The sequence below is a fragment of the Puma concolor genome, chromosome D2, assembly GCF_028749965.1.
Source record: "Puma concolor isolate L17-30 chromosome D2, mPumCon1.1.hap2, whole genome shotgun sequence".
NCBI classification, from domain to species: Eukaryota; Metazoa; Chordata; class Mammalia; order Carnivora; family Felidae; genus Puma; species Puma concolor.
Window position 1 is genome coordinate 56,752,080 of NC_141677.1, and position 26,321 is coordinate 56,778,400.

The following is a 26,321-nucleotide window of genomic DNA, read 5'->3' on the forward strand; positions in this document are numbered from 1 at the left end:
TGCAGACTCCCAAGTTGTGTACTTATAACCCAGATACTACCTCCTGGACCCTGTATCTCCATGAATAGTCCTAGAAACTTCCAAACATTCAGTCAACACCTTAATGTGTTTACGTCATAATCTTTTCCAATGAGCCTAAGTTAAAAAAATACCAAACTTCAATATGAACGAGAAACTGTGGTACAGAAAACAGTGCTATACAGAATTATTACGAATAAAATATCAAAAAATAATCAATGATGAATTTTTGAGGAATAGTCAAAAGGGAATCAGTGACAAGTTTTTTAGGAATAGTCAAAAGGGCTGAAATCAGATTCTTGAGTCTACTTTGTTGTTCCTGATCACGCAAAAGAATGTAATTTCTTAATATCCAATTACTGCATTTTTCTGATTCTAAAAATCTCAAAAATTTACTCATGATATTGCAAAAACTTCAGAACTTACCACACATTATCCCCAAGGCTGTGCTAAATACCGCCATATATCCAAAGTAAAACGATGTCTGAAATAAGCCATACATCCTAAAATGAAACAAAAAATATATATATAGTATATCCACTTTTACTTTCAACACAGGACCTTAAATTCTACTACTTATTTAATTGTGTTTGAGTTGAAGTATAGTTAGTTGACACACAATGTTACATTAGTTGCAGGCGTACACACAGTGATTCAACAAGTTCACGCGTTATCCTGTGTTCACAAGTATGGCTACCATCTGTTACCACACGACGCTATTACACTACCATTGACTATACTCCCTATACCCGACCTTTTGTTCTTACATTCTAGTATTTAAACGACAGCTTTAGTTTCCTAAACACAAAATGAGAAAATGTCTCCACTTACTTTGTTTTGAAAAAATAGTAGTAAAAGGAATACATGTAAACATAGATTGCAGTTGATGCAGCAGAGAGAAAACTTGTCCATTGCCTGAAAAAAAAGGTGACTCTTTTGAATGAATGGCACTGAAACAGATTTTAAAGCAAAGAATTTTATAAGAACATTCTCTAAAATTCTGTATGTTTAAAAACAAATGCATATAGATGGCATTTAAATATATCATCAAGGAGAAAGCCTAAGAAATGGGAGAGACTCTGAATTCTGTCAGATTCCCTATTATAAATGACCTTAAATAAACCACTTCCTTTTCAGAACTGTCTTCTTTTGTTTAAAATAGAGCAATGCTTCCTCATAATGTTCTTTCCACATCAAGTACTTTGTGAAAATAAGTAAAAGAGTGACCATTATGAGCACAAAAACTTTTTTTGGCTAATACTACTTTTCCTCTAAAATCTTCATCATTTTTACATGAAAATTTCTTATACTATCTTAGGTAGCAAAATTTCTATACAGATCTTTTACTCTACCTGATACACATCAGACAGCATCTTATTTAAAAATATTATCGGCCCCTGAGGTTCTTCCCAGATAGAAGTACTTACCACCTGTAATCCTCTGCATTTAGTAGAAAGTATGTGCACACGATGGTCACACAGACGGTCACAATGCACAGGATGACCAGCACCAGCATCATGAAGCCATAGACATAATAGATCTTATATGCCCAGAAAGATGTGAAGATGAAATACCTACATAAAATGCAATAAAGACATAGTTTTGTCTTTATTTTTGAAGCTCACCCCTTTGCTAAGCCTCACATCTCAGTTCTCACTGTCATCTAACTTACATCTCAATTATTTTTTTTTAAATGTTTATTTACTTTGAGAGAGAGAGAGAGAGAACACAAGTGGGGGAGGGGCCGAGAGAGAGAGGAAGAGAGAGAATCCCAGTCTCTGCACTGTCAGCGCAGAGCCCAACGTGGACTTGATCTCACAAACTGTGAGATCATTGCCTGAGCTGGAATCAAGAGTTGGACGCTTAACCGACTGAGCCACGCAGGTGCCCCTCCGTTATTTCCTTTCAAGTAACTTCCAACAGTTTGTCTTACCCTTTTTCATCTGTTCAATCCTCCAAATATCTCTCAAAAATATTTTTTTGGATAATCTTCCAAGAACAGATTTTTTAGTAGGGCATCCATCTCTAAGCAAACTGAATACATTAGAAGCTTAAAGGAGTAAAATATGGCAAAGAAAAATGAACACAGCTAAAAATTCCTATCTGTCGAATAAAGGCAATTCTCTCATTCTTTCATTTTTTTCTAGATGCAACACTATTCTAATAGTGTAATTTATATTTTATAAACACCCTACTAAATTTTTTAAAGTAGGTTTGATAGAGTAATAATGTATAAAATCAGGAAAATAAAAATAATCAGAAAAAAGAAAGCTCAATGAAGCTTCCTGCTATTTTTGGAGGACAGCAAGAGAAAGGGCATTAACATTTTACATGAAGAAAAAGACCCTTCACTCTAATTCCATTCCCCAAGTCATCGTTAGAAAAGGAGGCTTTAGCCTCTTTTCTTTTTCTTATTCTCTCTGTTTAGCTCACTTATTTGTCACTCATGCTTCCAATAGATATTTGAAGGCCCTACCACAAGAAGCAGCGAGAACAGAACTATGAAGATGACAGTCTCTACCCTCAAGGACACTACTGTAAAGTGGGGAACACCAGTAAGGAGGCAGTCCTGATGCACCACGTGCTTTACCAATGCAACCTAAGAGGGGCATCTTGCCAGTTCCGTTAGGTGGGACTCTGGGGAGGAGTAATGAGAATAATAAATGAGGCATATGGGGGTAAGGGGAGCCAGAAGAATGTTGCAGAAATAGGAAGAGCAAAGGCAAAGCTTACAAACGAGGGAATTCACTGTATTTAGAAAAGCTCAAAGTAACTGAGTATGGCTAGAACTTCAAATGAAGGGGTGAGAGCTAAGAGATGAGGCTGGAGAAGCGAATGAGGCTGTATTACAAAGGTCCTTACTGGCTATGTTATAGCATTTGGGGGACCTTACCTCAGTGAAAATGAAAAGTCTTTAGCAAAGAAGTGACGTGATCAGACTGACACCTTAAGAAGATCACTGTGGCTGCCAAGAGGAGAACGCATGAGGGTCGTCAAAACAGAGAACTTAAGGATACAGCAGAGAGGCTGTCTAATGGAACAAAGCAGGAAGAGAGGTGATCCAGAAGGTACTGGGAACAGGGGTAGGAGGCAAAAATAGAGGTCAAGTCGGGGTGAGGACACAAAGCAGTGTATCAGCTAGAAGTATAGAAGAGGTTCCTGAACTGGCTTTATTAAACCACAAGCTAGAGTGATGTGCACTCCAGTTCCTCTAAGGTACTGACTAATGCCCACAGCTCACTCACAGCTGGCAGGTGACCAGCACAGGTGACCCAAATCTATGTCAACTGTACTTGTTAGTATAATCAGATAACTTAATTGAATGTTACATACACCAATAAATATGACAGCAAAAAGGATGCATGATTTCAATGAACATTATGTGAATGTTTTGGAGAAATTCAATAAGGTGAGTCACTTAAAAAACAACAACATGAAATTAGGTGTGGGCGAGATAGCTACTAAAGTCTGGGAGAGAAATGTACAAATCTAGAGAGATTTTGCACTTAGAATGGTTGAGACAGGTCTTTACGTTCTTGTCCCCACTTTTAAAAGGCTGGAAACACAGAAGATGCATTATGAATGTCAAAGGGAAAATGACGAAACATCGACTAGATATAAATCAAAGACTCTGGTTCTATATTTTTAAAAAATGAGTGAAAGATGTACCTTCAGTTGTTTTAAGTTAAAATAAAATGTTATGTATGGATCTTTTTTTAATAAGCCTTACATGAGCCAACTTTCAATTAACCAATTATCTGATCCAATCCTGTCTGTTAAGGAGGCGTCCACTGTACAGGAGACAATCAGTAGTGGCAGATTTGGAAAAGTATAAGGGAACTCTGTGCAGTCACAGTGACTGGCATTTCGTGGGCAAGAGCCTGAGGTATATGACTGCAGTCCCTGAGAAAGTCCCACACAAAGAACTATCCTGCCTAAATAAAAATGCCAGAGCATTCCCAACAAGCAACACCAGAACACAAGCTGAGAAAAGACTTCTATTTTGCAGTGGTGACCAAGGATGCAGGTACGAAGCACAGTAACTGTGCACAAGGTGGCAAACCTTCGACCCCTAAACACTTACACATTTTCCAGCACTCCTGCAGGCCTCTGTGGAAGAAGACTGGGAATAACTACGTACCTGAAGACATCAAGATCTACTAGACTGACTGGCGGGTAATGTTTTACTAGTTCCCTGGACCCTCAAAAATACTTCAAAAATATAATAAAACCCAGCAATTCCTTATATCATGCATGTGATCAAAGGCTAGTCTAGTACTCTTTGGCATGCATCCTGTGATTTCTAAGATCTCTTGTTAGGTAAGAAGGGTCTAGAACACAACACAAAAACGTATAAACTTCACCTGAATATTTGAAATCACAGGAGGAAATACTTTCAGATACATAATGTTAGATCCCTTTCTGGGAGCCATGAAATTAACAGACTAACTCTATTAGATGCCTTCCTGATGATTCTACACCTACCCTAACTCCTAATTCTCTTATTAAAATTACATCCCTCAAAACATAAATGCATTGCCACAACTTACATTTCAATAAAGATTGAGCCAAAAGGTAAAATTCCTCCCAGGCAAACAATAACTGCAGGCTCCATGAACCTGGAAAATATCAACATTAGCAATAAACTTCTAGTGTGATTTTCACATTACATTATATAAATCCAGATAACAGAAAGCAGAAACTTGGCACTTAAAAAATAATCTAAGGAATAGAAATAAACCAGTAAAAAGAAAAAACAAAATTTCAAAGAGGCACGACATAGAGGTAGGACTTCAAATTAGCCATAGGTTATAGTCAAAATTCTTTCCGGTAATAAAGGTCAAGATACGAATTCGGGGAATACAAATTCTTGCTACCAACAGAACTCAGGAAAAACTCTCTTAAGTGTCTGCTCCTATTCTGTCTGCATCTCTCAATAACTTCTAAAAATTTCACAGGCATTTATTTATAGAAAGCCATAGGGAAAGAAAAGTCTTGAGACCCTTCTGTGAAATAATGTTTCCCAAATTGTAGCCTTGCCATCTCTTTGCTCATGCATTCCTTGGGTTGGCGATTCCCTTCCTTGTGAATTATACAATTACGGTATTGTGAGTCTTGAGTTATAATGGAGCCAAGAATGGATAAAAAATTAAATCCAAACCTCATTCATTCACTCAACAAACACATACTGATGCAACTGGTAATTCTTCACCTGGAATGCCTTCCCTCGTCACACTTCTTCTCCCGCATGCACTATCTCGAGTGTTCTCCCCATAAAGCCCTTCCCCAATCTCCCAGAAAGAGGTGGGTTTTTTCCCCGTACTTGTACTGCCTCGTGAACATAACTCTGGCAGCACTTACCTCACACTATGTGGAACTGCAATCATATACATATCATACCTCACTAGATTAGTGCTATGCTAACTCTGGCAGGCAGAAGCTATTCATCTAGGTATTCCCAGCATCCGGCACAGTATCTGGCATATAAAAAATACTAAACTACTATCTCTGGGATAAACAAACTAAAAAGATGAGAAGAAATCAGTATGTGAAAGCTGGAAAAAAAAAAAAACACCTTAAAAAACATTTAATCTAGTCTTCTTTCCTCCTTTTATAGGAATCCAAGACCCACAGAGGTTAAAAAACGATCTTCCCAAGATAACAAGTCACTGAGAGCCAGATCTAGTATTCAGATTTAGCGCCCATGTAACTTTATAAAGAAAATAAAGATACACACGAGCCTTCCTCCACCTGTGACCCAGGGTGTGCAAGGTCACGTGTTGTTCCTTCCTCTCCTTCACCAGTCCTAGTGACCTAGAGTCTAACCTTGATTTGAAAAAGAAAACGGACTCTAAAAAACAAAGCACGAAAGTTCTCATAATCACGATCTAAGGAAAAAAAAGAACATGGACAATCCTAACACTCTAACAGGTCACCCTCCCTTATAGGTGCTGTTTTATTCGGCCTCCATTTCAATGTCTATATACCTCCAAGTCTACAGAAGATTGTATATGTAAGTCTCTGACTATAAATTATGTCTATAATGAGGCAAACTACCTAGGAACAGAGGCTTTTCAATGTGTGAACAGAGTCTACTGTGCAGCTCTTTCTTATGCGATGGAGAATGTGACAGGTGTCCATACAGCAAGACTGCTCTACTTTTGTCTGCTAGTAACAATCAGGAAATGAAGAATGCAGAATAGCATAAATCAGCACTGAAACATCCAATGTGCTAATTTCAAAAGGCAAAATATTTAGTTTTTTTCCAATGTGAATTACAAAAATTAGAAATATAACATAACTAATGACATCCCATTTTATGTCCAAAATTTGAAAAAAAAATACAAATTATCTCAAATTAAAAATCCATTAAGAATCGTAATTTCAAAGTTGACTGGTCAAATAAACTGTAAACTATGTTTACATTACTGCAGTTAAAGAATCCCTTCAGTTGTTTAACAAATACTCATCATCCTTTGTCAAGATTAATCTTGAATTCTGGGAGTTCTTAAGAACCCATTTTAGCCATAAAACAGAATGTATTTGAGAGATTCTATACTATCCCAGAAGTGAAGATAAAGAACATTAAGTCAGTAAATTATAACTGGTCTTAATCCTAATTCATCTTTCAACTGGTACAATGTATGTGGCTACAAATGTGTGTATTATTTAGAATAACAAAATATCTGGAAAGGAAAATGAAATTGTAAGCCAAGGGTTGGCAAACTTCTTCTGTGAAGTTTCAGACAGTAAATATTTCAGGTTTTGCAGGTGACAGGGTCTCACTCTCTGATGCTGCAGTGTAAAAGCAGTGCTAGATCTGCGAATGAACAGGCATAGGTATGTTCCAACAAAACTGTACTTATAAAAATAGGCAGCAGGTCAATTCTGGCCTGTATACTACAGTAAATAAAACTGTTACAGCTCTAGTTCCTACCCACCTCTAAGCACCAGTGTACTTATCAAAGCATTTAAATTTATCTGTAAATGGCACCGATATTCAGAAAGTGAAATAAGGATATAATTGATTACTACTGCGAACAATATAGGTTGAAGGAAAAAGTTAAAAAGACAAATTCTTAAGACAGTCATTCTTATAAATGCATGCCAATTCAAAAAGTTATATATATAGAATAGCCTTACGAATTTCTATATTGTGAGAGACAATGATATAAGATTTAGCATTCTCTTTACCATTTTTTCTCCGGTATGGGACGAGGCACAGCATTGACACGACAAGGAAAGTTGGGCTGACCTGACAGATTTCGGCCAAGTATTGTACCAACAAGATTTAGAGGAAGAATAACGAAAAAACAGATGCAACAAACAGCCACCTGTAAATTAAATTAAAATGTGTGTGATTACTCAGAAGAACATTTATAAAAATAAAGGGGACACCTAAAAATTTAAACACAATTTGACCACAAAATAAAACGTTCAAGTTCAATACAGGTTAAAATTGCTTAAGATATATACAAACGAAAAGAGGTGAAGAATGTGCATTGAAACAGTAGAACTGAACTAAATACAAGCTGAACGGTTTCCCGCCTACTGCAGCTGCTCACATTCCCCACCCTCCCATCTGGTGTCTGCTGCAGCCCTTTTTCCTCTCTTGATTTCACCTTTAGCTGTCATGCTTCTAACATATCCTTTACCTACTGTCACTATAACCAACTTATGTTATTGAGCTCCTAATATACACAAGGAGCTTTACATGTTATTTCCCTATGTCACAGATGAAGAAAATGAGACTTAGAGAGGCTAAGTAACTTCCCACGCCCACACAGCTGGGAGGTGGCCAGACCACCATTTCGGTTCAGTCTCAGACACCATCCATGACCGTTTCCATTTCACACCGCCTTAGGATCGATCTTAACAGAAGCGGATCTCTATTTACTATCTATGGGTCATTACTAAAATGGCATGAACATTTTTCTGCCCATCAGTGGTTCAAAGTCCAAAGTTGCAGGGAAGACCATATGAGATTCCAGAACCAAAGCAGTCAGGAAAATAATTATTTCTGTGCTTTTCTTCTTTATATAAATCTGGGTACTCAAGGACTCACTCAAGCTCTTTTCCAGCCAGCATCTGGTTAAAACCACTTCATTATGAATTCCTACAAAATGGAAGACTGAACTGCGTCTAAGATCTCTTCCAATTATACATTTTAGGTTTCTAATAAAAAGTAAAAGTGAGAGAAAAGATGAATAAAAATTGTGAAGAAACGAACAATGAAGAGGTGGAGAATAGAAAATCCACAGTTACCACACGAGGGGTCTATCTTTAAGCAACATGAGTGCAAACCACATCACTCTACCCACGCGCGCACGCGTGTGTGTGTGTGTGTGTGTGTGTGTTTTAAATAAATCAAAGGGCAGAATCACATCCCTTCCAGGTAAAACTTGTATAAATGTATGAAAGTTACAAAAGTCCTGGAATTCTATTTTAAAGATCAGGCTTAGGAACTCAAATTATTGGTATCTCAATTTGGACCTATTAGTAATATGAATTTATGCTCATATAACAAGAATATGTGAAACATGAAAAATAAGGTTATATTAGAAAACATTGCAAATTATACATTGTCTCATACATACCTGGGAGGATGAAATTTTGTTGTTTATTTTTGAGAGAGAAAGAGAGCATGAGCGGGGGAGAGGGAGAGAGAGAGGAGGTGGAGATCCCCAGCAGGTTCTGTACTGTCAGCACAAACGAACCAGATCGTGACCTGAGCCAAAATCCAGAGTCGGACACTTAACCAACTGAGCCACCCAGGAGCCCCTGGGGGTATGAATTCAGTCTCAATTGTTGCTGTTGACTGCTTTCTTAATTATTCATTTGCTATCATTAAGTATACAGGACTCATAAATGTTAATATACTGTAGTAGAGACCTATGTATTTTCCTCTTATTTTCCCAGGAGTGTTAATTTCAAATAAGAATTGAAGAGAAGCTGAAGAAAATAATTCCTTTGAGGAATGACATGCTCTAGGACAGTGGTTTTCAAACTATTGCACAGAACCCTCAGGTCTTGCTGAAGAGCTTCAGGAATTCCACAAGCATTTAATTTGACTATCCTTTGAAAACAGTGTTTAAAATATTCTGAAGTATAGGGCTGCTTGGGTGGCTCAGTCAGTTAACTCTTGGTTTGGACTCGGGTCATGAGCTCATGGTTTATGAGACTGAGCCCCATGTAGGGCTCCTGCACTCACAGCACAGAGCCTGCTTGGGATTCTCTTCCTCTCTCCCTGCTCCTCCCTTGCTCGTGCACTCTCTCAAAACAAATAAATAAACTTGAAAAAAAAAATAAAAAGCAAAATATCTTGAAGTATGATTAAAAAAAATAGATTCAGAGGAGTTCTGTGTCAAACATTAATACACTGAGGCTATCATAACCAGATTAACTCATTTTCATGCAAACCTGAGAACAGTTTCTCCTGATGTGTCTATATTTGGATTTCTCGTAAATGTGTTATTGATTAGGAAGGTTTGTAATGCTACACTGGTCTTTTGTTCTCCCTCCCCTCCCATCGATCCCATTCGGGCCTGTACATATTTGCTATTATTAGAGTTGTACAAGCAAATGTACTATAGCACATATGCGTGGCAGGCAATTAAGTGGCAAGCAACACGAGGGCATATTGTCTGTGTGCTCATTCAAAGCAAAACGACAATAATCAATAAAGGAATCTATAAACAGTCTCATCAAGACATTATCAACTGTTTGATATCTGTTTAATTTTTCCCCTTTGCTTGTCTGTTTTCTTATACATGACAAAAAACGTTAGTGGTTTGTTAGAACTGTTAGTGACTGAACTGTGAAACCGATTTCCGACTCCTTTATGTTCAAGTTCTGGATGAGTTTACTTGAAGAATTACTCTGAGACTGTAAGGCAAGCTGTTAAAAAAAAAAGTCACATGAATCAAATCATCCGTGAAGTCAGGATTTTTCTCAGGACTGATATTTAGCCAAATAAACTGGTTACTGAAGAAGATATGACTGAACTCTTACTCATACTCCTTTACATTAGATCTGTATTCATCACAACTTTACTGCTTCTCATTAAATATAGAATGTTACGATACTGAATTTGCAAAAATTTATTTACACTAAAGGATTCATGTTGATATCTATTTTCTATATTGGGCTTCCACATAGTTTCATTTTAAAATGAAATTTAGCAGTTAAGACTTAAAAAAAAAAAACAAACCCATTAGTCTACTACACTCATGAAAGCTCTGGGGCTCAAACAGATACAGGGCCCTCCCCTGGCCTCCTAGCCACCGTGCACGGACTAACATCGAAAACAGGTAGGGAAGTGCAGGGGTTGGGGGGGGTGGGGGACTTACTCAAGGTTGAGGGAGTGATCTACAATAAGAGCAAGTTAGAAACAAGTACTGCCTATCAGCACTTAATACCCCAAAGTGTACCAACTGGTCAGCTCCTCTAATCTGTCACAAACCAAGAATGTGGCTAGTACTTATTCCAGCTTTGCTTCCAAAGTGGCCTTTTATGAAATCTGTGTTGTAAATGGAATGAATGGAGAGGGAAAATGCATCCTGAGAGGAGTTGTTTTGGAACTCTAAAGAATATAAATTTTATTTACGGTGATAGACAATAATTGCTTTTAGGTAAGGTGATTCTCAGGTAATATATTGTCTTACCAGTCATTATGTTTATGCATTTCTTCACCACACGCTCAGACTAGACAATTTTTATCACTCTTTTTCTACTCATACATTTACGCCTTTATGTCTATAAGCATTTCAATAATAGGAACTAATAATCAGAGTACCACTAACTCAAACACAAAAGCCTATAAGAAGCCTTTCTATTTTATGAGATTATTCTCAACATGCTAATAAATAACTTCCCATTCTGCTTTTCGAGCTATGTCAGTACTCTAACAGAAGAAACATTGGACTTGAAGTTAAAAACTTATTCGATGAATCTAGCATCATCCTGATAGCAAAACCAGAAAAAAAGAAAACTACAGATCATATCTTTCATAAATATAGATGCAAAAAAAAAAAAAAAAACTGACAAATCTTAGCAAATGGAATCCAGCAATATACACAATAGATAATACATCATACCAAACTGAGGTTTGTTGAAGGAATGAAAAATTGGTTTAAGATTCAAAAATCAATATAATTCACCATATTACCACACTAAAAAATAAAAATCATAGATTATCTCAAAAGATACAGAAAAAGCCACTGCAAAATCCAACTTCTATTCAAAATAATTACAACAAAAAACTCTCAGCAAACTAAGCAGAAGAGAACTTCATCAACTTGATGAAGGGCACCTGCAAAAAAAATACAGGTAACGTTTTACTTGATGGCACAAAACTGGATGCTTTCCCTCTAGGGGGAGGAACAAGACAAGAAAAGTCAGCTCTCACTGCTTCTGTTCAACACTGCACTGGGGGGTTGTAGCCAGTGCAACATGGCAAGAAAAAGAAATAAAAGGTATATAGATTAGAAAAGTAGAAGTGAAAGTGTCTTTATTCACAGACCACATGATTATGTAAAAAATCTTCAGGAATCTACAAAAAAAGAAATCAGAATAAGTAACTTTAGCAAAGTTGCAGGATGCAAAGCCAATATACAAAAATCAATTATTTTTCTGATATTTTAAAAATACCATTTACAAATAGCATGAAAGATATCAAATACTTAAGGGTAAATTCAATAAAAGATGTACAAAATTTAAACAACAAAATTTACAAAATGTTGCACATAAAAATTAAACTAGGTTAAGAGATATAAGATATACTGTGTTCAATAATTAAAAGATTCAATATTGTTAAGATGTCAATTCTTCCCAAATTGATCTATAGATTCAATACAATCCCAATCAAAATCTCAGGGTTTTTTGTATAAACTGACAAGGTCATTCTAAACTTTAGATGGAAATGCAAAGAACCTAAAAACGCCAAAACAACACTGAAAAAGAAGTGATTTCAAAAATTATAAAAATTGCAGTAATCAAGATAATGTCACACTGGCATAAAAACATGACAAATTAATCAATGGAAGAAAACAAAAAGTTCAGAAATGGATCCACCTTTATATGGTCAGTTGATGATCAACAAAAGTGCTAAGGCAATTCAGTAGAGAAAGCATGTTTTCTTTTCAAGAAATGTTGGAACACTAGTCATAAGCAAAGCAAAACAAAACCCTTGACCCTTTCTTTACTCATGCAAGATACAAAATTACCAAAAATGATCACTGACCTTAAATGATCATATTTAAGAGCTAGAATTATAAAATTTCTAGAAGAAAACACGAGAAAGGCTAACTGATCTTTGGTTTGGCAAAAGGACAGAAAAGCACATATAAAGAAAAAAAAAATCAATAAATTACACTTAATTATGTTTGCTCTTTAAAAGATATTTTTTTGGTTTTTTTTTTCCCTGGGGGATAGAGAGCGCCAGCAGGGGAGAGGGGCAGAGGGAGAGAGAGAGAACCTTAAGCAGGCTCCACGCTCAGCACACAGACCGACACAGGGCTTGATCCCATGATCTTGGGATCGTGACTAGAACAGAAATCAAGAGCCAGACGCTCAACCGACTGAGCTACCTAGGAGCCCCATCAAAAGATATTCTTAAAAGAACAAAAAGACAAGCCACAAAGGGGGAGACTAGATTTCCAAACTAAGACAAAGGTCAGGTACGTACAATATGCAAAGAACTCTTCCACTCAACTAGACAAATAACCTATAAAAAAACAGGCCAAAGATTCATTAAAAAAAAAAAGATAGGGATGGCAAATAAATACACAAAAGAGCTTGAATGTGATTAGTTATTAAGGAAATGCAAACTAAAACCACAATGAGACACCACTATGTATCTCCTAGAATGACTAAAATTAAAAAGACACATCAAGTGCCAGAGATGATGTGGAGTGACTGCAACTCATCCTATACAATACTGGTGGGAATGTAAAATGACAAAATTGTTGTAGAAAAGTTTAGTGGTCTCTTCTTTTTTTTTTTTTTTTTTTTGAGTATAGTCAACACACATTGTTACAGTTTAGAAGTTTCTTATTAAACTATATTGTATGACTCAGTCATTCCACTGTAGTTATTTGTCCAAGACGACTGAAAATATATCCAACACAAAGGCTTGTATATGAATACTCATAACAGTTTGATTTATAATAGCCAAAAACTGGAAATAATGCATTAATAATTGGGATCAATAATCCCAAGAATGCATTACTGGATAAATGGGTAAACAATTGTGGTATATCCATGGAATACTACTGAGCAATATAAAGCAATAAACTTTAATACATGCAACATCAATGAATCTCAAAATAATTTTCTGAGTGAAAAAGGACAAAAAAAGAACATATTATGTGACTGTATTTAGATAAAATTCTGGGTAATACAAACTAATCTATGATGACAGAGAGCAGATCCATGGTTACCTGAGGAGGGAAGAAGAAGGAGGAAAAAAGGGGTGAATTACAAAGGTACACAGAGAAACTTCTGGACTTCATAAATACCTTCTTTTTTTGACTGTGGTGATGGTTTCCTAAATGTATACACATATCAAAACTCAACAAACTGTATACTTTAAATACATACAATTTATCATGTATTGATTATATCTCTACACAGCTGTAAACACACACACACACACACACACACACACACACACACACACACACACAAAGGCATAACATATTCTACATTCACAAGTCTCAGCATAAAGCTAAAATTCCTTTTGGCAGAAAAGAAGGAAAGAAAATAGACAAACAAAAACAAATCATCACCACAGCACAACAAACAAAATGTGATTTGAGTCAGTTACTCTGCAAGAGTCCTGGGCTTCTGCTCTGTATGACAGGGATAACACATGTCACTAGCTCTGCCTATCTCTTTGGGTCCTTCTGAAACCAGATAAGGTAAGAAAGAGCTTTTGGCAAACTACAAAATGCAACACACATGTATCTCTCTCTATTAGAATTCGTCTGGTCAAATTTGGCACATCATTTCAGTCAGGTGAGACCGGTTTTAGATGTTGTCTTCATCATTCCACATTCCTAGTTTTCTCCTTGATCTCATGTCCTTTTTCAACTTAATCTTCAATTCATTATGCCTTTATACACATCATTAACAATCATCTGAATTGGTCAAAGTCTACTCTACTGAAAGACATATGTGACATCTTATTAGTAATATCGTTCTATTTCTTTAATTCTATAACTATTTACACATCTACCTGATTGTACTATTCCACCTATATTTCTCTATCTTGTCCAACAAGATCAATACTTTCCAATCTTTTGTTCTTATCTACTAAAACCTACCAAAAAGAGGAAATGAAGTTGTTCTAGTATTTTTGTCTTCATAAATCCATAATAGCTCCCAATGTTCATTATTTCCAGGATTTAAAAGACAAATTTTAGTAACATTCTAATATCTTGTGTTTCATCAAATTCACCACATTTTGTAAGGTAGAATCCACTTTCTTCCTTTCCCTTCTGGAAAAGTAAATTTGCCAATGTCCAGTTTTACAATGCTTCTGTTCTCTTACACAGTTATTCAGACATCGCTTATTAGCATGATCTCTCAGTATGTCTAAAAGGTCACTTACATAAGCAGCAAACTTACAGCTAAGGTAGCTGTGGAGTCCTGTACCAGGAATCCCCTTCCCTTTCTTAGGCTTCATTTCCCCCTTATCAGGGATTATTTTCCTCTTATCTTTTCTTGTTTAAAGGTTATTTTATTTAATGAAAAAGAAAAAGAAAAAGAATGGGTTAGAGCCATTTTTTCTTCTACTCTGTTACATCACCTAATCCCATGTAATAAGCCTGTGGTCACACTAGGAAAGCATTTTTACAAAATCCCAATTTGCCTTAGCGTTTGTCAAAAGTTCAGGTTAGGTAACACAGTTTTGTTTTTGTTTTTTTATATATATAGATCTTTATTATTCCTTTACACTTAGGGATATTCTACTTTCCTCATAACCTTTGAGAGATATAAAATAGTACCTGTTCATTCGTCTTGGTCTCCATTCTTTACTGCGGTAATTTCTGATCACATATCATGAATTTCATTTTTGAGATATGATATGAGCTCAGATTATTATTACTACCCTCTACTTACATTTATCTTTATTAAGCCAGGAAGATTAACAATTGTTCAAAAAGTTTAATCTGACACGGATTTAATGGCTTTTATGTGTAATTAGGTACACCTGAGCAGAGAAGTTGGGGTCTGAAGACAAATTCTGCTCACTTTCAATCTTGGACTAGTCCTGGTGACAACAGCAGTATTCTGACAAAATTCCAGATCCCAAGTTGGCAAAACCCTATTATGTGGGTGCCTCTATTAAAGCAGGCAAACGCCTGAAATCACTTTCACCAAAGTTGGATTAAATCCGTAGCTATGAAGTATTTGAGAAAACAGAGAACTAGAGAAAGATCATTGAGAAAGGGCTCAATGTCCACGAGATCGAAGGAATGGGGGACAGAAACAGCTAAGGCCAGGGGAAGAGCAAACAGGAGTATCTGAAGACTGATTTTCAAACAAGGGTGTCCAGTTAAGTAGGAGCACACAGCTTCTCAGAAACATATGGTTTGGGAGCCTTTCAGCCGAGAGGTCCATCTCCAGATGCTGGGAACCAGAGTCAGGTAAACGCTAGTGACTGGATTTAAAGCAAAACAGATTAAACTGGCTTAAGACGAAGCCATGAGCACTGAAATTACTTAAATTCCCAAGGATTCTAATGTGTACCTAGGGTTGAGAGCCATGGAGATTTTGAGACTGTATAACCACTTCCTTTGTAATATCAACAAATAACTAAAATACAAATTTCATTAGTTAAAATACTGAATGGACAGCTGGGTCAAACATTCACCTCAAGTTCTTAAATTTCATTTTCTAAACAAATTTTGATACTTTCTAAAGGAGAAAAAAAAATGTTAGACTACACATCTGATTAAAACTTGAGGGCGATGAATGTCCTTCATTCCGAATTTGGAAATAAATGAAGAACAAGGTACTTCAGGTGCCTGCTCGGCATCAGCAGCCAGTCTTGCAAGTGCGAAGACCACTTTTATCAACCTGCTTCGGCTCAGTACAGAGGCTGAAACTGTATTCTAATAACTAGTAATCATTAAATTATCTAAAGGCAAATTACACTGAAAATTTAAAACCCTCTTTACAAGCGGTAAAATTTAAAATTTGAGTGAAGCAAAGCAACTTTAAAATATAATTTTCACCACGTCAATTCAAAACTTTGAGGAAAATTATAGCAGAATCTGAATTTTAACTTTTAAAGCACTATGAAAATAATTAATTCAGCAGATGATCTTTAAGAGATAGTTGAAGCCCTATAGATACTTTCTAATGGCCTGTAACTATTATGAAGCAAATTCTTTTCTAGTTCTGAACGTAATTAATTATGTTACCCTTTCCCAACTATTATCACTCACTTTGGATTGCAAAAAAACAAAAACAAGAATGCCAATTTTGAAGCAATTTTCAAAAATATTTCCAACTCAAAAGTATCAAACATTTAGTAAAAATGTATAATGCAGGATCTTTGAGAAACCCAGATTATAAAACAACCAAAATCACCTGGAATTTTTATGAAACCATTTGACAGAAAACCAAAGATCAAAATTCAGAAAGAGATATGGGTCCAGTTACAGTTCTGCCAATATTTGTATGACCTTGACCACGTTACACAGCCTCTCTGAAAAGCAGTAACCATGGTGCACCTTGCATACATGTGCATAAGAGTGTGCACATGTCTGCACAAGTGTACATTAAAAATAAGTCGGGGCAGGGGCGCCTGGGTGGCGCAGTCGGTTAAGTGTCCGACTTCAGCCAGGTCACAATCTCGCGGTCCGTGAGTTCGAGCCCCGTGTCAGGCTTTGGGCTGATGGCTCAGAGCCTGGAGCCAGTTTCCGATTCTGTGTCTCCCTCTCTCTCTGCCCCTCCCCCGTTCATGCTCTGTCTCTCTCTGTCCTAAAAATAAATAAACGTTGAAAAAAAAAAAAAAATAAGTCGGGGCACCTGGGTGGCTCAGTTGGTTGAGTGTCCGACTTCAGCTCAGGTCATAATCTCACAGCTCATGAGTTCGAGCCCCACGTCAGGCTCTGCGCTGACAGCTCAGAGCCTGGAGCCTGCTTTGGATTCTGTGTCTCCCTCTCTCTCTGCCCCTAACCTACTCTCATTTTGTCTCTCTCAAAAATAAATAAACATTAAATACATATATATATGTATATCTTTAAAAACAAAATAAAACAAAGCATTGAAGTCTGCTCCAAAAAGGTAACAACAAGGGGCGCCTGGGTGGCTCAGTCGGTTAAGCGTCTGACTTCAGCTCAGGTCACGATCTCACAGTTCGTGGGTTCGAGGCCTGCGTCGGGCTCTGTGCTGACAGCTCAGAGACTGGAGCCTGGTTCAGATTCTGTGTCTCCCTCTTTCTCTGTCCCTTCCCTGCTTGTACTCTGTCTGTCTCTCAAAAATAAATAAACACTTTAAAAAAAAGGTAACAACAAGAACAATTTGGAGGCTGTGGGTTACCTTTGTAAAGCACTGGTATACATCTGTGTTTTAGTTTTAATGTAGTTAAAAGATCCAAAATATTTCAAAGTCTGTGATTACAGGTAAGATATGAGATAGGGTTTTAATGTCTGTAGCAACATATCAGTATAAATGTTTTCAGTGTATACTGAAAAAAGAAAATGTATTATGGAGAAGCTTCACTTCCTAACACTACCAACGCACCCACTATCACCTTAAAACACCCTCATTTTTCGTATGTCATTATTCTTCCTCTATAATATATTCTCTAGTTTCTCCCATCTCTGATAAAAAGTATAGTATTCTCTCATCACACTTAGAAGTCAGACTTTCACTTCACTGGTTCACAGAATCAAGGAAAAGTTTTCTTCACCTAACTTTCTGTGACTGGTCAGGGACTGGCTGCAAATGCCAAAATTCTTCTTACGAAGAGGTACTTCAGAGAGATAGCAGGCCTCATATTAGAATGCTTATACTTTTCCAGTTTAAAAGCAAGATTCAAGCAACTTACCATTGTTCCAAAAGGAATGGCTCTTGAAGCATGGTAATAAATGGCTATAAAATTGATGAAGAAGGCAGTGCCACACACCATAGCTGGGATAAGAAATGCCCCAATAAACATCTGCTTTATCCATCTCCTTCCTGAAAGAGAAAGGAAATAATGAAAATCGGAGGTGAGGGGCATATATTAATGTTCATAAGGCACCAAATTATTGTTTCTTTAGTGCCAAAACATTTATTTAAAATTCTCATGTAAACATCTTAAAATCTGACACTCTAATGATTGTTTCAGGACAACAGCTATTCAAGTATGTCTAATGCAAACAGCTTTTGAAGTGGATGCACCAGAAAAGAGCAATGGACTATATAGTAAAATGTCCTAATTTTCTGTCGTGATACTGCCACTGAACTGCTGTGAATTTTGGTAAGCCACTCAATCTTTCTGGGCTACAAGTCGGCCTATATAGGCGTTTTCCAACTAGGAATTCGGGAGCTTCTTGGAGGTGCCCATGAAGTCACTGGTGAAAGAAGAGCCCCAAACCCGGTTTTAACCAGAACAAGTCCATTTTCAACAAATTTACACAATGGAGTTCATGTAAGCTTTCATTTGAAAAGAGGATTACACTGCTTAAAAAAAAATTTTTTTTAAATACTTAGTTTAAGTTACCCCAAATTAAATTACCCCTAGTTAAGTTGAACTTACCCCAAATTTACTTTTAGCTGTAATTATGATTATAAATACATATTTAAATTTGTTTCAAAAGGGAAAAACAAAAGAGTGTTTCATGAGCTCTCTCTCTCAGCAATTAGAACTACAGACTTTAAGTTTCACTATTTCTTTGTACCTCTTTGTACTGCCAAAATTCTATACAGTGAACAACTGTTATTTAAACAGTCAAAGAAATGAATGTTTAAACTATGTCATCAAAAATTTTAAATCGTGTGCATATTGATCAGGAGAACAAGGAGCGATCTTTCTAATACAGCAGAGTATACGAGCAGGCGCACTGCCAAGAAAGCACCTGCATACTGCTTAGGAACAAAACACAAAGACTTCATACTGGATCGATATTACAATTCAACTCCACAACCAAAAGCAATCGGGACCCAAACAGAAAGTGCTATAAGTGGGGCTCCTGGGTGGCTCAGTCGGTTAAGCACTGGACTTAGGCTCAGGTCATGATCTCACGTTTCGTGAGTTTTAAGCCCCACATCGGGCTCTGCGCTGATGGTGCAGAGCCTGCTTGGGGTCTCTCTCCCTGTCTCTCTGCCTGTCCCCCACTCAAGTGCGCGCGTGTGCTCTCTCTCTCTCGCACGCGTGCGCTTTCTCAAAATAAATAAATAAAAACTTAAAAAAAAAAAAAAGTAAAGTGCTATAAGCAAAATAAGCAATACCCTAATTTCTGTTTTCTTCTATGTGAAGCTCTTTCAAACATCCATCTCAGAATTACTATCCCAAATCTTGACATTCTTCCAGAAAAACTCCTTGATTTTGAAGTATCACCTCTATATACTCTATATTATTTCTTTCTCAGGTTAAGTTTCAAGGGCCCTCCTTTCCACACACAGACTCAACATTCAGCATTTTAACACAAAAACAACACAAAAAGGGTGGCCATTAATTAAAGTATTATTTTTCCAATTTAATTCTATCTCTTTCTCAGCACTATCTTTTCCTACACTTTCCATTACCTGCTCAGATTCAGAATGTATTAATAAATTCCATACTTAATTCTCTTACTCCCTTTCCCTCCAACAGTCACAAAAAATCCCACACACATTCCACTGGGTACAATCAGTAGCCCAGGCATCTACACTGTGCTTCCTGCTGGTCCCCTGCAACCTTGGAGATTCTGGTCAAGTTCCAGGCTACCCCTAGTTTCAAACTGGGTCTGGAGGATTATCCAGTACACTGAGGACAATATGCAGACCTTCGCTGTAGTGCAATGAAGTAAGTCTGAAAAATTCTCAACTCTCTGGGTTGACTTCTTACATTAACCTGGTTTTTAGGGATCGCTCAGACAAAATTATCAGTACACGATCAGACCTCCTCAAGGCACTGTCAATCAGAAAATAACCTTTAGATTATACGTGGTAACATCTGATACTCCTAGGTTTGAGTCTGAACTCTGCTTTCAAGAGTTAAGTGTAATAAAGAAAAGTGTAGCTAGGTGTTCTTAACTTGCAATCAAACTAAAAGCAAATTTCTGTCCAAGAGTGAATAAATTTCCTGTTTTAAATAATGTTTCTGCTGTGGAGACTTTTCTGGAGGTCATAAAATGTAAATTTCTTAGCCTAACTAGTTTTCACATCAAATTCAAAGCTGAAGTTGACTCAGGCATCCTGATTTCCTTAGGATGGTAATCCTGTTATGATAAGACTTGTTTCCTGTAGCTAAAGGTATATAAGACATTGAACAGTTAACAAAAATAATTAGCAATCTATGATACTCCCTCAGGCAACCCAAAGATTTATTTACACTGAAGGTACAAGTCACATTAAATCTAGTAGGACCAATAAAAAGAGTAATGGTAAACCAGGATATACTGGAGGAATTTTAAATGGTCCTATACATGCTCAGAATGCCAATAATCTATCTATAAGACTAGTCGACTAAAAAGCAGGATCCCTTAATGCTGACATTGTTTAAGATGAGCTGGGAAAATCACATGAGAAAGTCTCTATCCTTAGGAATATAATTTTAAGGTCTTTCAACAACCCTTCTGTCATAAACTGAAATACGCAAATCTACTTTCAGTACTTTTCTGGCCCCAATTACAGGGAAAACAAAAAAATGTGAAAACCCTTTAATGCTACCACAGAAAGAAACACCATGGAGCAGTACCTTTGTATCATCCCTGTATCTCCCATCATTTCCAGGTCACAAAAGTAGAGAAGCGAGGGAGTATTTAAGATGAAGTGCTAATCTTAGCAAAAGATTTTGACAAAGAATAACAAAAATCTTAATGCAGGGTCCTTTGATAAATATTTCAGAGTCAATAGAAATAAACAGCTCTCTCCTATTCTCCTTCCAGTCCAATACTTTATCCAAAAGCCAAAAAACATGCCTTTATATTCAGCTGTAACACTATATACTCTATGTGGAGGCCTCCCATGGAGGACATTTAGGAAGTAAGGCACCTCAAAGCAAAGTAATATCAATAACTTAAATATACTCTCTCCTACATGTTCCTCAGGGCTAGCTAACTTCACAGTGAACAATGGACATAATCTATTAATTATTCCTAATTTTCAGAAATAAAATGCAAGGATTCCATAAAAGCAAAGTAGATCCCATAGCCGGTTTGGTAGACATTATGTGAAATGGGAACACAAAGTATTTTACAATGGCTGTACTATCCATTTTAAATTCCAAATACCCCACAGTAGAATATTGGCATCTATAATTAAAAATACGAAGAGATCACTTATAAGTTACCTCCTTGTCTGGCATATAAACTTCCTCCAAAATAACCATTCACTGGAGATGTAGCAGCATAGACAAATATGGCTGTACTGAGCATTGATCCCCTCCTGAAAAGGCGAAACAACATATATGGTAAGTTAAAACCAACAATTTAAAGAAAATATCATAAAGCCTATCACATTAAGGTCAGTGTAATTTCAAAGATAAATTTAACAGGAACACAAAAATATCATCCTGGACTATAAAGGATCTCAGAAGGTTTCTGAGTGAATGAATTTCTAGTTAAAACTGCACAGGCTAATACTAATTTTTTTCATCTGCAGTTAAATTTCATAATATATTCTAAACAAATATTTCACATTTCTTTGGCAAAAATGTTAGAAGCTGGCACTAAAATTGTTTTGCAACCCTGTGAACCAATCACATCATATGGATAAGGATATTCATCTGTTAAGAAAAATAATTAGAATATTCCTCTTTATAAATTGATTTAATTGCTTAAGATTTTTGCCCACTGGCAAATAAAATGGAAGTAATGTAACCTATATTAGTGTTATTACTTTAAATGGTATAACACTGAGACTTTTCTTAGTTTTCCTTATACTATTAAAAATTATTTTTTAAAAATCCATAGGTCCAGGGGCGCCTGGTGGCTCAGTCAGTTGAGCGTCCGACTTTGGCTCAGGTCATGATCTCACAGCTCGTAAGATCGAGCCCCACATCAGGCTCTGTGCTGAAAGCTCGGAGCATGGAGCCTGCTTCGGATTCTGCGTCTCCCCTCTCTCTACCCCTCCCCTGCTCACACTCTGTCTCTCTCTCTCTCCTTCAAAAATAAATAAACATTAAAAAAAAAATTTTTTTTAATCCATAGGTCCACAATCAACATTAACTCAGATCAACAATTTCTAATCTCTTCTTCCACTAATGGTATCTAGGAAATTCAGATCAACCCTCCTGTTGAATAAAGCTGAACAAAATATTTTAAATGCCTAATTGCAAAGAGAAATATTAAAATGATAAATGACAGTATCATTTGTCATAATATAGACATGTGCTTAGGGCACCTCCTGGGTGGCTCAGGAGGTTAAGGGTCTGACTCTTGACTTCACCTCGGGTCATGATCTCGCGGGTTCTTAAGATCGAGCCCGCACTGGGCTGCAGTTATAGCACGGAGCTTGCTTGGGATCTCTCTGCTTCTCCCCTACTCACACATGTGCATGTACACACACTCACTTCCTCTCTCTCAAAATAAATTAACTTCAAAAAGAATGTACTTAAACTACTAACAATAAAGACTCTTTTTGAAACTTAGCATAACTAGGAAGGTAAAATAAAGTCTGTAGATAGAGCATATAACCTTGTCAATTTGAGCTAAAGAATATTCTTTTAAAGAGAATTTACAAGAATACCACACGAATGTGTGTACTGGGATGATGTACAATTTTCATAAACTAACCACCTTCTCGGTAGTAATTATTATATTTCACTGTCCACCTATATAGAATACAAAAAGATCATAAAGTCTTGAAGTATGTAGTGCTCCTCTGCCCAAACACCAATGCTGAATTTCTCAAAGTGGATGCATAGTAGTTAAAACATTACAGTATTCAATTTCCATCAATACATAGCTAGATACAAATGTGGTAGTAATATAAGAATATGTCATTCCCATGTTTAAAAGACTGTGGGTCAGGGTGCCTGGGTGGCTCAGTCAGTTAAGCATCTGACTTCGGCTCAGGTCATGATCTCTCGGTCTGTGGGTTTGAGCCCCACGTCGGGCTTTGCGCTGACAGCTCAGAGCCTGAAGCCTGCTTCCGATTCTGTGTCTCCCTCTCTCTCTGTTCCTCCCCTGCTTGTGCTGTCTCTCAAAAGTAAATAAATTTTTAAAAACATTAAAAATATTGTTTTCTTTAAAAAAGATCATGGGTCTCCGGGCACTTGGCTGGCTCACGACTCTGGATCTCAAGGTTATGAGTTCAAGACCCATGTTGGGTGTAGAGCTTACTTTAAAAAAAAAAAAAGTAAACAATCGTGGGTCTCAAAGTTTTTAAAATCAAAATTTGTTTTTTCAACAACTCAAACACTCTAAGTACTAACTTTTTCCTTTCAGATTATCATTAAAAAATCTGGCCCATTCTCTGTTTGTAACTAGGTATGTGAAGGTTGACAAAGGCCTAGCAATACTGAAAACCAAAAGGCTGCTTTGGTCTAAGACCAGTCTATTACCAGTCAGAAGTTCTTAATGTTAGCAGAGAGGGTTCAAAAGGATTGCTCATGTGACTGAGGGTCCAAAATGCCTACCAGGGATTTAAGCTTGCAATCCCCAGAGACACTGCACTAAGTGAAGTGTAAGTATCAGTCATGGTTTTAAAAATCAGACAGACCCTTCATCTCTTCGTTCATAAATATTCTACGGGCATTCTCCACCCAAAATACACCGTTTTCATCTACACTGTAAAATATGCTGAGGTAGGGAATTGTCCTCTTTGTTCATCTCTCCAAGACTGGAGGGGGGAAACATCTAAGGAGCTGACTTACACTTGTCAACTCACCACTCTCCACCCAAAGTTATAGAGCAGCTGTATTTTTCCAGACTTTTCCACAGGTTCTCAAACACTGTGCCTTCTCAGGAGTTATATCACACTCATAGGCATCCACATTGACACTGATCCTCTATCTACCTAAATAGTTTTTCTTCTCTGATTGCTGTGGCCATCACCAACACAAAATAATTTTCACATGTTACATTATCTGCCTTTCATCTTTTAGAATCATTCCTACTCTGAAGTGATTCTTACAAATTTCATGTGCAAGGTTTTTCATTTTCTCACCACTTTATGCTTATTATAATCTCTATTTTCATTTCCATAGCACAGCAAATTAAGAGACAAGTTGTGGCAAAAGACATATCCTTATCCATATGTAGGTTCAAATCCCAGCTTACGAACATCCCTAACAATCGTTATGATCTCAGCCATGTTACTTAACCTCTCTGAACTTTACTTTTCTAATCTGTCGAATAGAGAATACCCCTTCAAAGGATGGATGTGAAAAGTAAAAAAGCACCTAAAGTATCAAGCACCTAATGGGACACCAATGTTAGTCACTTCGATATCAAAATAATACCACTTTAATACGAATTCTATAAAAAAAATACGAATCATATAATTAAGTATGTTCACTTCAAATTAGCACAATACAGGAAAAACATTAATAATGAAGAACAATGCATGAGGTGCCTGTTAAGAAAGTTTCTTATTTCTAAAGTTGAAGGTCTATAAACAAAGAGTTTCTGCAGTAAAATGAATTGCCAAAATTGTAACCCTGACATCTGAGAAGGAACAATGCAAAAACTTGAATTCTAGGAGAGGTTACCCACTCGAGACTGACTGTGCAGTGTCAATTCAGTCAGTGGGGATGAATTTAACCCAGTATTTGATGTAAAGCATGCCTTCTTGGCATTTTTGAAATGCTTTTCTTGTATTTGGGGTTTAGTTCATCTGAAATACATTATATCCTAAAATATGAACTGTAAGTCAGAACACTTAAGTTTAGGTTTCGAACAATTATTTTAAAGCTTATATGGTAAACAAATTGCAAAGGTTATATATTAAAGAAATATAACAGAAACTACAGAGAAACCACCTTGTTGATCAATATATTCACTTGAGTTTAACACGCATTTAGTACCTTCCACACATTTAAGTAGGTACTTTGAGAATTCAAAGATAAATGAAGATCCAGTCCTTGCTCTCAAGGAGCTTAAGGTCTAGAGGAAGAAACAGTAATTTAGTATTATTAAATATTTAACATAAAACTAAAGAGCTATTCTTTCAGCAACAATTTATTGCTTGTCCACCAAATGCCAGGCATATATAAGAAAGAATGCATTATGTGGGGCGCCTGGGTGGCTCAGTCGGTTGAGTGACCGACTTCTGCTCAGGTCACGATCTCACGGTTTGTGAGTTTGAGCCCCGCACCGGGCTCTGTGCTGACAGCTGACAGCCTGGAGCCTGCTTCTGATTCTGTGTGTCCCTCTCTCTCTGCCCCTCCCCCACTCATGCTCTGTCTCTGTCTCAGAAATAAACATTAAAAAAATTAAAAAAAAAAAAAAAAAAAAAAAGAATGCATTATGAACTGAAATAGAGATAAAAGATCTAACTGGAAACAAGTGTCATTCTGATAGAGAACTTCATGGAAGAACGTCTGAAATGCCTAAATTTATAATCCCTACGACCCAGGCTCAAAGTGTGTCTGCTTCACTCGTGGCTTTCTGAGCACAGGTTATAGGACCACTCAATAGGGATGTGAGATCTGTGTTACTTTTCTAATAATCCAAAGACCTCAAATCAAGAATTTCTTTAATTTTTTTTTCAATATTTATTTATTTTTGAGAGACACAGAGACAGAGTGTGAGCAGGGGAGGGGCAGAGAGAGAGAGGGGACACAGAATCTAAAGCATCAAATCAAGAATTTCCTGCAACCAATTTTGTCCTCGAAGAAAAAAATGTACCAAAAACCATGTACAGGTAAGATAGATACACAATTATTTTTCTAACCTCATGTGCCTTTTCCACTGCTCTTTTTACTATTATTTATTATTTAATAGTTATATATTAAAATTAATAAATTGAATAAACATTAAATATTTATTAAAGATTATTTATTATTTTTCTTCTGTTCTGTAGACAGTGTCCCAATTTGGAAGGTAAATACGAAGTACTAATTCAGAAACTGTAAAATTCTTGTGCTTTTTACAAAGATCTAATTGGATCTTCGGCTTTCAAAAAAAATGCCTATTCATTTTGCCAAACACCACTGG

At 36.7% G+C, this 26,321-nt stretch overlaps 1 protein-coding gene across 1 annotated transcript in view; it reads right to left on the reverse strand.

The window, feature by feature from the left end:
• Window positions 1-26,321, reverse strand: part of TM9SF3 (transmembrane 9 superfamily member 3) — a 69,888-nt gene that overhangs the window by 8,631 nt on the left and 34,936 nt on the right. Inside the window, exons 8-14 of the mRNA XM_086680513.1 lie at window positions 21,512-21,606; window positions 18,083-18,213; window positions 7,213-7,352; window positions 4,569-4,637; window positions 1,446-1,592; window positions 850-933; window positions 445-521 (exon numbers count right to left, since the gene is read on the reverse strand). Coding sequence (XP_086536639.1) covers window positions 445-521; window positions 850-933; window positions 1,446-1,592; window positions 4,569-4,637; window positions 7,213-7,352; window positions 18,083-18,213; window positions 21,512-21,606 — 743 coding nt within the window. The remainder of the gene's footprint in view (window positions 1-444; window positions 522-849; window positions 934-1,445; window positions 1,593-4,568; window positions 4,638-7,212; window positions 7,353-18,082; window positions 18,214-21,511; window positions 21,607-26,321) is intronic.